This window comes from Brassica napus, chromosome C6, assembly GCF_020379485.1.
Source record: "Brassica napus cultivar Da-Ae chromosome C6, Da-Ae, whole genome shotgun sequence".
NCBI classification, from domain to species: domain Eukaryota; kingdom Viridiplantae; phylum Streptophyta; class Magnoliopsida; order Brassicales; family Brassicaceae; genus Brassica; species Brassica napus.
The window spans coordinates 4,256,654-4,272,956 of NC_063449.1; the positions used below are offsets into that span (position 1 = coordinate 4,256,654).

Sequence of the window (16,303 nt, forward strand, 5' to 3'; positions counted from 1 at the left end):
GGATTATCCTCTGGTTTCAAGTATTTGCGGTGATTAATTCAACAACAATTAGTAGTCGGCCACTATTTTAGTAGTCGGTCACTAGTCTCTTCGTCATTGTCAAAATTTTAGGCGGTAAAAAATACATTTTTAATCGATCTTGAAAAGTAGTCGATTTTGGTTCAAGATGGGCGCACGGTTTAATAGAAAGAGTTATATGAGTCGTTGTTGAATGTTGATATAAGCCAACGTACACTATTGCTCAGGACAACTATACTACGATTCTTCTGGACTAATATGAATAATGAAATGGCAAGGAAGTCGTGTCTTTGGATTTTTATAAGAAGGGGACAAAACACTATCTCTTAAATTCAAATCTTAGCCATTTCTTTATCAATAACGAATCTTGAAGCAAACGTCGAAACCGTGTTTACTTTTTGATCCCTATTTATTTCGAAATAGTACTGGTTTTAAGAATAAAAAAATATATCAAAAATGAGGTTTTGCTTCCTCTATATATGTATGACCAATACTTGCAAACACCAAATATAAGACGAAGAAGAAAATGGGTTCGAAGTCTCCAAATATTGCTGCACTTGTGTTGCCACTGCTTCTTATACTGTTCTCTCTTTCCTCTCAAGCTAGACTCGTCGAATCTAGTGGGCGCAAACTGGGTAAGTATCTTTGCATGATATATACATAGTATAATATTAAGGTATCAATGATAATAACGCAGACAAAATTTAACGGCAGTTTTTTTTTTGGTTTTAACAGTACTGTCGACTGAAAATTTTCACCGAATTTATGTAAAGTTTTCAATCGTTAGAAAAAATGTTTGAATATTTTAAACGGATTTGGTCAAGTTTGTGAGGTTTCTTCATTAAACTTTCTACGTAAGACTCAGTAAAAAAATTGAATACACCCAACGTGAAATCAGTTTCTCCACCTATGCAAATCAAACACCTCTATAAGAATATTTTGGATGCTAAAAAGCAGCGTGGGGGTTTGGGGGAGCGCCTATCATAGGGACACCATCTTCAAACTCGTGTGGGGCTTCTCCAGCAGTATGGTATCCGAAACCTACGAAACCCCGACCATGCAGGCGGACTCCAGGAATTGGCATCCCTACTTCTCACCAATCTCCTTGATACGATCACTTATAATAATACTTCGCGTTTACCTGTCTCTATGTCAGAATTTCGAAGTTATATGCAATAAGATCTAGTGTATGAGGTTTTATGATCTGGTTTTGTTGTCTAGTGTAACCAGACGACGGTTTGTTGCCTACTATGAATCAGTGAGCGAACTAATAATGCTTATTGGAAATAATACTTACTAAGAGTATTTTTTTTTTTTTTTTGCTAAAATTTGGAACTAAGAGTATTTTTTGTTCCTGATGTCTGAAGAACTACTCAAAGTACAATAAAATAAACTATTTTAAATTGTTATTTGGAGATTTAAAATCAAATAAAATTATTGGCTTCTTTTAAAAGATGACTCTCTTTTTTTTTGGTAAACACAAAACTAACATTTTTCTCTCTCATTGTTTTTCACATTCATATATACCTAACATACAAAATTAATTATGAAAGTGTTTTTCTGTAGAAAAAAGAAATTGTTTTCTGAAGATCCCAAAATGACTTAAACAACCTTATATCATTTACTTATTTACGAAAATGTCATCACCATCGATTTTGCTAACCACTATGAACAACAAAAATTGATGCTTTCAAGTAGGATTTTTTACTCGTTTCTCTCATTACCTACACACTTCATTATCTTTCATTACCTCTTTCATTTCACCAAAAAACTTTCGAGTCATCATTTTCCAAATAACATTTTCATTGTACTTCCTCAATTTTAATTCTTCTTGGTCATTAGCGGATGTGTATCTTTTATTCATCTTAAATAAAAATTTATAAGTGCTTGGGAAAGTTAAACATAAACTCTCATCCGATCTCGGTAATATTCACTTGATTTTTGAATTTTAAAGATATATTTCACGAAGGAGACTTCATGTGAACTCTGATTACCAAACAAACTTCATGTGAAGTTTTCTTGTCAATGCATATGTTAGTTTTGTAATTAACCATTTTGTTAGTTTTTCTTAGTAGATAAGCGAGGTTGGTTTTGCAAAGTCTACTGTATGGACACTTCACCTGAACTCTTTCTGCATGTCACAAGAAGTCCCATAGGTGTTACAAGAAGTTTGCCAATTTCGCTTTCAAACTTCTTTTGACACTTCGAAGATTTTCATGTGACACTCTCATGGACATGCAAAAAGATATCAATTGAAGTCTCCATACAGTACTGTAAACTTGGCATGAAGTATACTTTGAAAAAAAATTCCTTCAAATTTTTGGTCAACTGCATGAACCATTTCTATATCTTTTATTGCTTGTGACGTAATACTTGGGCTGACTTCTTTGCTAAAGGAAATCGTGCAAAAGATTTTCAAATTTTTCATTTAAATGATATATAGTCTTACCCGGGGTAATTTATTAAGCTAGCCTGTAGACAGAATATAATAAAGCATTGTGTTTTGTTGTTAAAAATATTTTTTTTATTTATCTTTAACTATGCTTTTCGCCCGTGCATGCGAGCATAAACATTTTATAATTATTTGTTAATAAATACATTACTAATTAAATGACTATAATGATAATATTTTTATTTATGTTTTATTTGAAATTTTTAGGTATTATAAGTTATTTGGAAATTTCTTTGTACACTATATTCATTATTAATAAATAAATCATAGAAATCATTCAATATTCTCTTTTCAATTATATAAGATTAGAATTTTAGTTGATTAATATTAAGTTATGTGCTTTCTGTTTTTGAATTTAATTTTTTTTCATTAAAAGGTATTTTCCTATAACAACATAATATATATAGGAATTGTCTTTTTATTTCAAAATATATGTTTTTAAATTTTGGATAATTCTTTATTAATTTTAATAACTTATCTAATCATGTAAATTTTAAATTTTTTTTTTTAATTTTTTTGCAAATTTATATATTTTATTTCATTAAGGGTGTAAACAATATTAACCACTCTAACTTTTAACGTGAGAGCTCGGATGCGAAAAATCACTTCCCAAATAATATTAAAGATAAGGGTATAAACGATATTAAACACTCTAACTTTTAACGTGAGAACTCGAATGCGAAAAATCAATTCCCAAATAATATTATAGATATAGATATGGGAATAGCTAGGGATGTGGAAATACAAAATCAAAATATTTACGTTGGAGTACAGAGATATACAAGAGAAGAATTTGAAGAATAAATTCATTATCTTTGGTTTTAATGAAAATGTATTTCAAATTTGAATTTTTTGCAAAATTGACCCAAAACTCAACGTCAACCACAAAATTAACCTATGATTTTTTTGAAAATTTCATTTTTTCTATTCACCCTACAAGTTCAAATTATTCACGAAAATGCCATTAATTTTTTTTCTTTCAAAAATAGGTTTTTTTACTCTCTCAACCTCATCATCTTCACGTATTTACAAGATTGACATTGCCATCAATACACCAACCACCATGAACAACCAATTTGAAGCTCTTAATGCACCTAAAATCGATTTACACTTCCTTTTTTCTCAATTCTTATGAACTAATAAAAACAACATTTCTTTACTGTCTCTCCATATTCATCTAAAAAAACCAAGATTTTGATTCAAATTTTTTTATGGTTCATAAAGGCATTGAAGGTTACGATTCTTGGTGGGTCACTTTCGTTTGAGCTTCTGTGTGCTTGGAGAAGACTTCTGTGTGCTAAGGAAGTTATCTCACTAATTTAAGGTATGGAATCGAGTTTTTATCCAGATCTGTTCGCGAAGAAGACTTCTGGGTAAGTCTTCTTCGCGTAGACGACTTACGTGGAAGTCGTCTGGTTAAAGGAGATGTTAATTTTGCAATTGACTTTTAAATCTGTTTCTAGAGACCACTTATATTGAAGTCGTCCATTTTTGTTTGGTTAAAAAAAAATCTCGAGAAAACCAGAGACGACTTCTATGTAAGTCGTATGGCATAAACATGTTAGTTTTGAAATTGACCGGATTGTGTCAGAAATTGGACTTTCCCTAGACGACTTATCGTCCAGTAGAAAACCAAAAATTCATATTTTATTATGACGAGACGAATTCCATGTAAATCATCTCAGGTTAGTTTTGCAATTGGAAAATAAAACTTAAATATTTAATTTACTCTAGACAACTTACACGGAAGTCATCCGCCAGACGACTTACAAGAAAGTCGTCCAAGATTTTATTCCGAGATTCTGGTCAAACCTTGCTTATCTTAGACGACTTCCATGTAAGTCGTGTGGCGGACGACTTCCGGGTAAGTCGTCTAGAAAAAAATATTTTGTTTTGTTTTATTTTCCAATTGCAAGACTAACCCTGAAACGACTTATATTGACTAACATGGAAGTCGTCTCATTATAATAAAATATTAAATTTTTGGTTTTCTACTGGACGACTTACAGGGAAAGTCAAATTTCTGACGCAATCAGGTCAAATGCAAAACTAACCTATTTATCCTAGACGACTTACATGGAAGTCGTCTCTGGTTTTCTCGAGATTTTTTTTAAACAAAAGTATGCCAATATTTACAAAGGAAGACTTCCAAAGAAGTCTGCTGTAGAGACGACTTCTCTGGAAGTCGTCCTTTGTAAAATTTTAATTGCAAAAATAACCTAAATAGACGACTTCTCCGGAAGTCTACCAGACGACCTCCGTGGATGTCGTCTGCGTCAATGTTTAATAAACTTGCATTTTCTCTAAAACTATAAAGACTTTTTAACATTTTCTTGTTAATTCATGTTTATTAATGAATATTTGGGCTACTGAATGAAATTTATAACTTAATTGGTGATATTTATTAGGTTACCAACATTCATGTTAATTAAAGTTTATAGCTAATGTGCTTTTAACTCATACATGTTCTATGTTTGCTAATGTGTTTTTTTTTTGTTTTTTTTTTCAGTTGGATCGTCAGTTACATGCAGTGTATGGAGAATAGTTGTTGAAAGATGGCTGTTGGAATTTTGCGGTTGATAAGTTCAAAGGAGCGAGACTTTTCTTTTTGAGTGAAGGTTCGACACATGCTGAACTTGTTGCAATGGCTCAAGAAGATTATAACCTAGACATGAACACAGAGTCTGTGCAGTTAGCCTACTTATTACCAGAGGCAATGATGCAACAGATGACCCCAGACACCCCTCCTATTCATGTTACAAGTGATAGACAAGTTCAGAACTTGCTCGAGATAGCTAAAATGCATGAAGTACGTCTTTGTGTATCAAGCCTTAGCAAGATGATAGCTGTTTCAGAGGAAGGGGAAGAGGATGATGAATGGGATGAAGCTGATGAAGGGAATAAAGCTGATGAAGTGAACGAAGATGATGATGATATGGCTGAAGATGAAAAACATGATGGGGAGGGGGATGATGGCGACGAGGATGCTGATATCCCTATTGTTGCTGAAGCGGTTGATGATGCTGAGGATTACAGTGAGTATGAGAAGGTTAAAGATGAGGATGAGGATGAGGAAGAAGATGATGATATGTGTTTTGAAGATTTCAAAGGGACATATGGTAGTGAAGGAGGAAGATCGTATGGTAGCAAGATCTATGTCAACCAGAGTTTTGCTAGTAAGGATGCATTGGTTTCAGAGTTGCGGTTGACAGCGGTGAGGCGTAAGTTCTCCTTCAGAATATACAAGTCAATGAAAACTCTCCTTGTGGCAACATGTCGGGTTAATGGTTGTGGATGATAGATCAGAGCGAGTGTGAAACATGAGACAAACACTTTTTGAGTAACCAAGTATGTGGAAACTCATACATGTTATGTGGGAGACATAATCGCCCAGCGGAAACACTGTACTCCGAAGTATATTGGTAGGATTTTCATAGATCGTGTTGGAATCATTGATGGGTTGAATCCGCAGCATATCAAAGATGCCATGAAGAACATGTTTGGCATGACACTTGATTACACCACTTCATACAGAACATTGTTATATGCACAAGAATTGGTGAGAGGATCAGCGGAAGATGGGTATGAGCGTCTGCCTTCATATTTGGAGCAAATCTCCTTAGCAAATCCGGGTTCTATCACTGGTCTGGAACTTGATTCTCAAAATAGATTTAAGTACCTATTTCTCTCCTTTGGAGATTCTATCTGAGGTTTTAAGTATCAGAGAAGGGTCATTGTGGTGGATGGGACTCACCTAAATGGGAAGTATGAAGGTGTTATGTTTGTTGCAGCCGCACAAGATGGTAATTTTCAGATATTTCCATTGGCTTTTGCGATCGTTGATGGTGAAAATGATGAATCTTGGGAGTGGGTTTTTCACAAAATTGGCGAGTTGTGTATCTGATGAGTATCCTCTGGTGATAGTCTCCGACCGGCACACGGCCATTAAGAATGCGTGTGATAAGGTGTTTCCTTGGGCTACCCGAGGAATATGTTATTATCACCTTCAACAGAACATTGTCCAAAAGTATAAAGGGAAGCATCTCTTATACTTGGTGAAAGGTGCTGCTTATGCTCATACACTTTACGCTTTTGACCGGTACATGGATGAGATAAGGAGTGCAAACCCAGAACTTGTAACATATTTGGAGAATACCGACGTGACCCTATGGTCAAGGGTTCATTGTCAGGGAGACCGGTACAACATAAAAACTATAAACATCGTTGAATCTATTAATTCCGTACTGAAGCAAGCTAGAGGATTTTCGATTCATTTCCTGTTAGAGTTCATAAGGGATAAGCTATCAAGGTGATTTTGGAAAAGGAGAGAAGATGCTTTGAGTCTCACAACTCAACATAGTCGGCGGGTTGAATACTTGCTTGCTGTTCGATCGGAGATAGCGGATACAATGTCTGTCCAACAAATTGATGAATGGCGATTCTTTGTGCAAAGTGGCAAAAGGACTGTGTTGTTGATTTGGAACATCGAAAGTGTGATTGTGGTGTCTATGGTGTCGAGAAAGACCTTGCGCTCATGCCATAGCAGCTGGATCATATGCTGGTTTGCATATCTCCACACTTGTATGCCCGGTCTACTCAAAGGATACTTTGTTTGCATGATACTCAGAGAATATATATCCTTATGCTGGACAACAAGTTGAGGTACACACATGCTTTCCTCCGGAAGTAAAGTGTGGTCCAGGGAGACATAAGAAATCAAGATGACAATCTTGGGTAGAGCTATCGAGGATGAGAGGACGCACACCCCGGAAGCAACACAGGGTTTATAGTTGTTCGGTCTGCAAAGAAACTGGCCATACGCGTCCACAATGTAAGAACTGACGTGGACGACCTTCTCAGGAGTCGTCCAGAAGACTTAACTCCTGGAAGACCTTCTGATTAGTCGTCCAGAAGACTTAACTCCTGGAAGACCTTCTGATTAGTCGTCAAGAAGACTATCTATCTGCGTATCTGTTATGACTATCTGTTATGAATTTCTCTGTATTAAGAATTTATCTGCTTATCTGTTATGTGTTATGAGTTTACGTGTTATGAATTTATCTGAAATTGCAACTTAAAAAGACAACAACTCCACTATTATATTAGATTATCCGAAAGGTTACAACACTACCAAACTAATTTCCTACGAAATGATAGTTTGGTACGAGGATAGGTTACAAAAAACTACATCCTATCCTGACCCTGTTACAAAAACAACATCTTCCTAATCTGTCATACAAAAGCACATTTCATCCCACAAGTTCAAGTACAAATAAAACATCATTAACCTTGCTCGTCATAAGTTCCCAGGTTCTCATCATTGTCTTCGTTCTCTTTTGAATGGCCTTCAGGAGTCTCCTTAAATATATCCAATGCCATCTTCTCCCTTATAGCCTTCGCGTTCTTGTTACAAAACTCTGGAGTAAATGACATCCCAAGAGCATGACATTCGATGTACTTCAGAGCGAACACGCCTCAATCACCAGCTCAGCGCTGAGGTACTCCAACAGTAACTCTCTCATATGTGTATGGCTCTAGTGTGTGTTGGACACGTTCTTCGTCAGAGCCAGCGCACTCAACAAGCAGATAAGGAACCATTGTGACAAAAGGCTCCATGACCACATCGAGTTCTGCAGCTCTAATATGCGATATAATGCTGTCCCAGACAATTATGTGCTTCTTAGAGATCAATATCCACATAGCAATCCAATGCTCGTTCCTGAAGTTCACTGGCGCATAAATATCATCCACATCCAACCCCCAAACCTTCATAGATTGGCAAAATGTTGGTACAATACCTGCATGATAATTCCACGCCCCACCAGGGAGTCTTCTTCCTAAGCCGTTGATGTTGCCCTCGTCGCTCTTAAATTCCGGGTACTTGTGAGACCACTGCCGAGAAAATACATGATCAAGAAAGCACAGTCTCTCGCTCCTGAAATGATGTGGATTATCTTGGTACCGTTGCCTCAGTACATTAATAAAAGCATCCATATGCTGCATATAAAACAATACAAGTCAGAGATACTTATCAAACGACTTACAATTAAGTCGTCTAGTAAGTCTTCTGTTATGTCTTCTAGAGAAGACTTACCAGACGCCTTAACCGTAAGTCGTCTGATAAGTCTTCTCTAGAAGACATAACAGAAGACTAATTGGTAAGTTTTCTGTTAAGTCTTCTAGAGAAGACATAACTACTGGTAAGTGGGAAACTAGAAGACATAGCAGAAGACTTACTCTGTCGTTCAGCTATTCTAAGGGGGTTCAGAGGGTGTGATAAAACCGACTTGGACATCTACGTGGTTTTTTGTCCATAGGTATTTTAAAATAACTGCAAACACAAAATGTAGATAAGCAATAATTTTTTGTATACTAAAGGAAGCTATTATGGGACATTCTCACTTACGGATCAAGTTTCACCCAGTCAGTGAGCACCTTCGACATCTTCTTGTCAAAGGGTGAAAAAGGATCATAGCCTTGGCCAACCCTTTTGTTTGGAATGATCACTTTGGTAGTGTTGTTTCCCTTAAAAGGAGATTGCTGTGAGGCAGAAAGTTTCCTTGCTCGGTCACTCTTTCCACGGACATGTACCATAGCAGCATCCTTCGTTCTCTGCCTTCTAGTTTTCCCCTTCTGTAAATCAGAATCAGTGGGTACTCCTTTGTCCAATACAAGAACGCTAGGTTCACCACTCTGTTCTGTAGGTTTCCCCTCGGGCTCATTTGCTATCACAAGACTCAGGTCTTTCGAGGAACTCGGTTCTTGGGGGTCATTCTTTCCTGCTTTCGCCCTATTCACACTTTCACTATGCAATTTCGATGTACAAAAAATGTGTTTATAAAATATTAACCAAATATCCAATTCACACATCAAACAAAATCCATACATAAGCAATGATCCAAGCACACTAGAAACAAACACACATGTTCTGACATACAATGATTCATCCAAGCACACACAAGAAACAAAGCACATCATTCCTTATTCCTAATACTTTGTCTAGTCAATCTCTTCTCTGTGATTTTGGGAGAGGTTTTGGTACTAACCCCGGGTTCGTGCCCACGCTTTGGCGGACTTGAAGTTGTGATTTGAAGTTCATTAGATGCAGTCCCTTTTTTGGTGATTCCCACCTTCTTCTCCACAGCTTACATCCTATCCCCCAACAACTTGATCTCCTTAAGGCACATCCCAAACCCATCCCTCATGGCATCAATTATGTCCATGAAGCTTTTTTTAATCTGCTCATTGGTCATCCCACCAACAGACGTAGAAGCCTCTGAACGAGCCTCTGCAGAAGGCACTTTACTAGCATCAAGAGAAGCCTCTTTACGAACCTCTTTACGAGCTTTCTTCTGAGGTCTTGCACTTTCTTCCTTCACACCACTCTCTGTCTCCGCTGCACTCACTTCCTTCTTCACACTCAGGTTAGTACTGGTGACTTTCCAGCAATCCATGGTCCCCCTTCCAATTAGCTTTCACATTAAACATGACTTTGATTATGTTCTCCGCGTCTGGGTCCTCTACATCAAAGTCCTTTGCCACCATTGTAAGCCAGCAACAGCGGAGATGGTCTGTTTGGTATGGGATGCCCATAACTAGCACCAAATTCTGGCAGAGAAAAGTACGCCCACACCTGGAAAACTTGAATAAACCCATCAACAATGTATGAATTTGATTCCAAATCTTTTCCCTTCAAAGACTCCATCAGCACCTTAAACGTCACTCTCCCCCAAGGATAATTCTTAAATCTTTCTAAATCCATCACTAGCCTTGCAAGACTAGCCCGTGTAGCGGTTGAGTATTTTCTCCCTTCAATGAATCCAGTGAAGATGGCAAGGTATCCGAGCCGCATGCGATCATACTGAGACCACTCCTCGCATCTCCCAAATGCTGCTATTATTTGTTCAGTAGTTGGCCCAGCATCGACATCAACACCCATAATCTCTCAGAAAGCAGCCATCTCCTTCGTAACCTCACACCTTGGATTTTCCAGGTCCTCGATGTAATCGCAGTTCAGACCAGTGAGGTGTTCAAACTCTAACAGTGAAAACCTCACCGGTTGTGGACCAACGAGACTCCTGAGCTCATACTTCTTCTTGATTTTAAGCTGGAAACCGAGCTTATAATGAACCAGCCTTGAAGTCCAACCAAAATTCAGCTCCTTGAACTTGATGAACACTCCCAACTTCGACTCCTTCAGCTCCTCATATTCGTCAGCGTTTAGAGCTCGCCTTAGAGCAGTAAATAAATTCGAGTCATCAGTGTGATACAAAATGCTCTTTAGTGCTGGGGCTCTTCCCCTAATGTATATATCCACATCGGGAGTGCTGGTAAATCCATTTTCCGGCCTGCAAAACAATCAAAAACAAGCATCTCAAACACATAACAAGCACACTATTCTAAATACAAATACTAGAAGACTTGCATGTAAATTTTAGTGAGAAGACTACTGAGACGACTTCCAGGAAGTCTTATACAAAGTCTTACACTATGGAAGACTTTCAACGAAGACTTAGGTCGTCTGGAAGACTTCCAGGAAGTCTTCTACAAAGTCTTACACTCTGGAAGACTTCCAGAAAGTCGTCTGAGTAGTATTTCTGAATAAATACAAAAACTGTTTCTTTAAAAGATGGATAACTTACAGTCGGAGAAGATATGGTTTCCAACGACACCAGCGGTTACAGATATGCAAAAATCAATGGGAAAAGAAGAATCAAGACTAGAATTAGTAGGGTTTTACGGCGGCTAAACGCCTTAAGACAAGAGAAACAACTTACCGGCGGCAGAGTTCAACGAGATGCGGTTTCAAATCTGAAACAAAGGAAGCGGATGGTCAGTTTAAACTACTAAATACTCTATGCCATGAAGTAGAAACAAGATTCGTCGTAAGAGGAGAGATTACCGGCGGTGAGAACGACTGAAAACGAGAGATTACCGGCGGTGAGAAATCAGAGCGTAATCACCTTCGTAATTGCCTCTGGAGAGAAACGGCGCTAGGGTTTTGGAAAGTTGTGAAAAAGTGAAAAAAAATAGTATTTATATGTCCGGTAAATGATCCGGTTAGGTTTAAAAGTACATTGGTAAAATAAAGGATTTGGTCCGGTATGGACGACTTCCCTGTAAGTCGTCCATCTAAAATTATTCACCATGGAAGTCGTCTGGACCCTAAACATAACCCCTAAACTAAATTAACTAACTAAACACTTCATAAAATCAAAATAAACTTAAAAAGTGTTTACTATATACACAAATAATCACATGTAGGTAAGAATTTAATTTTTCAAAAAAACATTTATGCCATCCAAAATCTTAACCCTAAGAATACATATAATAGTACAACATATGTTGTCAAACCCTAGAGCAAATAATACCATGATTCACTAGTTACACTCATCTAAGTTGAAAACAATTCAATTTTATTATATTTTAATAAATATCACTTAAAACTGTTTATAATTACATGATTTTAATTTTTCTCTTATCAAAATATTTTTTACATAATTTATAAATTATGTTTAAGATTAACTATACCAGAAGACTTTCCTGGAAGTGGTCCAGAAGACTTACAGTATCTCAGAAGACTCAGACGACTTTCTGGGACTATATTTATAAAAATGAGTTCTGTTTTTTTGTTTGGTCACAAGGGGCTGGCTGTAATTTCACAAATCTTTTAGGTTAGTTTTGCATTTGATTCAAGTTTGAGTATATGTTTGTATTTAGAATCAAGTTTTGAGTAGTATTTGGCAAATTCCTCTATAAATTTTGCTAAATCAAAAAACTTGGTTGCTAATATTTGTTAATTATATTTTTTCCAATTTACTTAAGAAGGATCTAGAGGTGTAAAGAAAAAAAGCGTTTATAATTTAGCAAAAAAAAAAAAAAGAGAGTAGAACCCAATCAGAACTTATTGCTAATGTGTGTTGGTTATTTGTTTCATATAATTCGACTTTTAAAAATGTGCCATATTATATGAAACGCGTGATAGACTTTTATTTTCATTCTTTGTCTAATTCATTAGGATATTGTTTCTTTTTTCTTTCGCCTTTGTTCAATTTCTTTGTTTTCCATGGAGGTCGATGGAGTCTATTATGTGTATACAGCTAGGGTTAAGGGAAAATATTTTTATTGAATCAAATTAATCTCTCCACAACGATAGAAATAAGTAGAAACACACACTATTTGGAAAATAAAATAAAGTACAAAAACGAGCGAGAAAAGAAAAACACTACGAAGCTAAGCTAAAACAACAAAAAAGAAAAAAAATCGATTTTTTTAGTGATGGGGGTGGGGTCTGAAGGACTCATGTAGCCAGTTGATGAAGCGGTCGAAAGGTGACAACTGCATCTTCTTCGGAACACTTTTGGATAGTGGTCGCACCACAACTCGAAGCTTAAGCCCAGCCTCACAATGACCAGTCTTTGAGGTAATAAAATAGCGGACTCCTGGTTTCATTAGCCTTATGAGATCTTGTCCCGCATTGTGCACATCAACAGGAGAAGCAGTGTCGCATGATTTGAACTCAATATCACTGTTGATTTCAAGGACGTCATCGACCTGGTCGTTGTAGTAGAAAAGAAGATTGTCTCCCACATGAAACTGTTTCTCCTCACTCCACTTGGAATAGAAGTCACTCTCTTCAGGAACCCTCCATTCGTTGGAGTCACCGACCTTGTAATCTTTTCCGAAAGGAAGGATCTTTCTCGGTGGTGGTGGAGGAGGAATCGGATGGTCATGGACGACCAAAATGACGAGTTTCTGTCCGGCTACGCATTGAGAATGATTTGAGGTGATGAAGAAGTGATAACCTGTGTTGTAAACAGCTTTAGGAGAAAGGGAGTTGCAGAATTGGTATTCCAAACGACTGGAAACTTGAGTGACGTCGTTGACGTTGCCATCGTATTGGAACATCAGAGAATCCCCCACTTGGAATTCGTTACGCTTAGCCCAATCATAATAGGTACCGTGCTTCGCTGTCCATCCCTTCGAGTCTCCCACTTTGTAGATTTTTGCCGAGCAACAACATCCCATTAGAACCATCACGAGCACGAAGCAGAACATTCTTCTTGTTGTCGCCATTATTAATAGAAATCAGAGAACGTTGATGAATATGTGAGTAAGAAAAAACAAGGCCCTAACTCTCTTTTTATAACACCTTCTAAGGAACCTAATCCTTGCCGCTTACGGATTTTACTTGCCATTTCATTAAGAGAAAGGATTATTTAATTATAATATAATCCGGTTTCTGATATGTAAGTTTTCTTTTTCCTTTTTTCAAAGATCTCTCGGATCCTTTTCTAGTTAGGCTTGTGTTTTATTTTCATTAAGCTGAGTTTGTTATTCTAGTAACTGCTTTGGAATATATTTCCTTTATTTTTTTCCTTTTTCAATATAGATTCACCTACTTTACAAATATAAATTGCAAATAACGCTTATCTCTAATTCTTTTGATTAGGCTTATGTTTAAATTTTACATCTGCTAATTTCATTTATAATTTTAATGTATTTCTGTTTGTCCATAATGAAAATTATATATATATATATATTTTTTTTTTTTGAAACATTTTTTTTGCTAACTATAACTACTCATTTCTTAGAAAGCTAGTTTTTGACCAAAAAAAAAAGAAAGCTAGTTATTCCCTTACATGTTTTCTTTTAATGGAATCTATAATTTGGTTATACTTGGTTAGATCTAAGCGAGTTTCAAAGGCCCAAAGCTGGTCTAGTTTGAGTACGGTTAACATAAGGGAATTAAATTAATAAGAGTTTAGTGATTCAATGTAATATCATCAATAAACTAAGTGAAAATTAAATACTAAGGTATCCTTTTTATCCTTTATTTGGCTACGCCTACATGTAACAACGATACAACTCAGCTCACTTCTGACATTTTTTATTATAGACCACATATATCATACAAAGATAGTAAATGGTCTTAGGAGTTTTCAAGGCTCCTAAGACAAATGTTGTAGTATAGTGATTGTCGAACCAGTTCTGAGGGATATCAAAGCACTGAGAATGCAAGTACTCACTTAATCTAAGTGCAACCAATGATTTAGATGAGTTTTAAACTACTACTAATACTAGAAAGCAATAACAAAATGATACTTTCTTGACTAAGGGAAAAGAGAACTCATGGGCATAGGGATTAGACCTTGGGTGATCAAGTATCGAACTAATGATGGCAAATGATCAATCAAACTATCAACCTTAAGCCTAGACACAATTCTAAGCAAGCTCTATGTCTAGATAAATGCTCATTTGCTAACATATCTCAAACATCAAATGTCTTTGGTTGGATAATATGAAAACAATCATTACTAACAAGTCTATTAGCTATCTTAGCACCTTTAACAACAAATGTCTTTGGCAAAGTATACTAAAAGCCTAGGAGAGTTGTCTCAGGCATTTCATCAAACACCTTTCGGGTGGGAAATGCCTATTGATCAACTTTTGAGTGGCCAACTCAGAAGATGCATTAGGAATACTCTACTAGCAAGGAACAAGAATGATCTACACTAAAACATCCTAGAACTAACCTAATCACCCTTAATCTCCCTAACCCATGAATTCAAAAGGTGATTACTCACTAATCTCCATGATTCCTCTTAAACCCATATTGGATTTCAGATTAATCATTCAGAGAAAATACAGATAATAGAATAGAAATCAACAGTAGAACATGTGATCAATGAATCAAAGAGATCCCCTTTTTCAAGGTTTTTGGTGGTTTTCTTCAGAACAAAGATATGGATCTGCCTCCCTGGTGGCTTACAGAGTATTAAAACATAGGTTTAGAAAATAAAAACGTGCATCATGAAATGACCAAAAGGCCCTTGAGAAATCATAAGTTCGAGCAGAAATAAGACGCGGAGCGACCTCCGCTCGTCGCTCCGAGTAGTCGCTCCACACTTCGGGAGCGACCTCGCTGTGTCGCTGCGAGAGGTCGCTCCGGACTCGTTCTCGCGTTCCCGAGTGATGAAAATGCGAGCGACCTCTGCTCGTCGCTCCGAGTAGTCGCTCCATGCTTCGGGAGCGACCTCGCTGTGTCGCTGCGAGAGGTCGCTCTGGCTCCATTGTGTTGTCGTCATGCGATAGAAATGCGAGCGACCTCGGGGTGTCACTCTGGCCAAGTCGCTCTGGGCTTCGGGAGCGACCTGGAGTGGTCGCTCTGATAGGTCGCTCCGGGTCAGTTTTCGGCTTCCACCGGGATGAAATGGCGAGCGACTTCTCCGCATCGCTCTGGTAAGGTCGCTCTGAAAAGGCAGGTCAGAGCGACTTGCTGGTGTCGCTCCGGGAAGTCGCTCCCAACGCTCTGCTCGTCCAATGATCATCTTTACACCTCTTTCGAGCTCCAAACACACCCAAATGTCTCCGAGAACTCCATGTGGTACTCCAATACCTGATAAAGACTTATGTATGCAAAATGCAACCTAAACATGGCTAAATCCTAGTCTATATGATCAAAATGCACATGGATGAATGGATAAGATAATGGAAATATACAAGATATCAGTAAACTGACTCGAATTCTTCGTCTTGCGCTTTGTTGTAATGAGAAGAGTTACATTACATACACTAACCCACCAAACGAGGTAAAATAAGTTGTTGATATTGTCAGGTTTTTCATTTTTACTGGCTTTTATAAATATCTGGAGAGCAGATTAGTCAATTGACTTATCAAAGCTCCATGGTCATGTGTGTAGCATCATATCAACGAATCAAAAGGAACTCTCCAATTTTTAAGCAGCCTCAAGTGAGTGAGGTCAGTTGGAGAGATTTAACTCTTGTTCTCTGTTTTTTTTCTTCTCTTAAGAAAAGATCATCAGTTCAGTT

The 16,303-nt window shown here is 37.1% G+C and overlaps 3 protein-coding genes across 9 annotated transcripts; 1 reads left to right on the plus strand and 2 right to left on the minus strand.

Annotated features, from left to right (window-relative positions):
- The first annotated feature begins 443 nt into the window (after positions 1 to 443).
- On the plus strand, positions 444 to 12,717 carry BNAC06G01680D (nucleolar transcription factor 1). Of its 7 annotated transcripts, none has more exons than XM_013845357.3 (2): positions 444 to 653; positions 973 to 1,331. In XM_013845357.3, the coding sequence occupies exons 1-2, from the start codon at positions 545 to 547 to the stop codon at positions 1,125 to 1,127; spliced, it is 264 nt and encodes an 87-aa protein (XP_013700811.1). In that variant the 5' UTR covers positions 444 to 544; the 3' UTR covers positions 1,128 to 1,331. The 7 variants fall into 7 exon arrangements, 4 of the variants coding, with proteins under 4 accessions (XP_013700811.1, XP_013700812.1, XP_048617021.1 ...); XM_013845358.3 differs by having other exon boundaries at positions 976 to 1,331; XR_007325198.1 differs by having other exon boundaries at positions 480 to 653; positions 917 to 1,331.
- On the minus strand, positions 7,754 to 9,924 carry LOC106404439. Its single transcript, XM_048759560.1, has 5 exons — positions 9,620 to 9,924; positions 8,877 to 9,275; positions 8,565 to 8,601; positions 7,973 to 8,467; positions 7,754 to 7,927 (listed from the first exon to the last, which is right to left on the minus strand). The coding sequence occupies exons 1-5, from the start codon at positions 9,922 to 9,924 to the stop codon at positions 7,754 to 7,756; spliced, it is 1,410 nt and encodes a 469-aa protein (XP_048615517.1).
- Positions 12,718 to 12,742: 25 nt separating the features above from the next.
- BNAC06G01720D lies at positions 12,743 to 13,546 on the minus strand. Its single transcript, XM_013845156.3, has one exon. The coding sequence runs from the start codon at positions 13,544 to 13,546 to the stop codon at positions 12,743 to 12,745; it is 804 nt and encodes a 267-aa protein (XP_013700610.1).
- Between the last annotated feature and the right edge of the window lie 2,757 nt (positions 13,547 to 16,303).

Excerpts from the sequence above, each read along its gene's own strand:
- BNAC06G01680D (XM_048761064.1), top strand. The coding sequence starts at position 5,115 with ATGGCTCAAGAAGATTATAACCTAGACATGAACACAGAGTCTGTGCAG.
- BNAC06G01720D (XM_013845156.3), bottom strand. The coding sequence starts at position 13,546 with ATGGCGACAACAAGAAGAATGTTCTGCTTCGTGCTCGTGATGGTTCTA.
- LOC106404439 (XM_048759560.1), bottom strand. The coding sequence starts at position 9,924 with ATGGATTGCTGGAAAGTCACCAGTACTAACCTGAGTGTGAAGAAGGAA. Across the intron at positions 9,276-9,619 it reads AAGTTGTTGGGGGATAGGAT|TGAAAGTGTGAATAGGGCGA; the intron begins GTAAGCTGTGGA and ends GAAATTGCATAG. Across the intron at positions 8,602-8,876 it reads GACTGGGTGAAACTTGATCC|AGAAGACTTATCAGACGACT; the intron begins GTAAGTGAGAAT and ends TATGTCTTCTAG.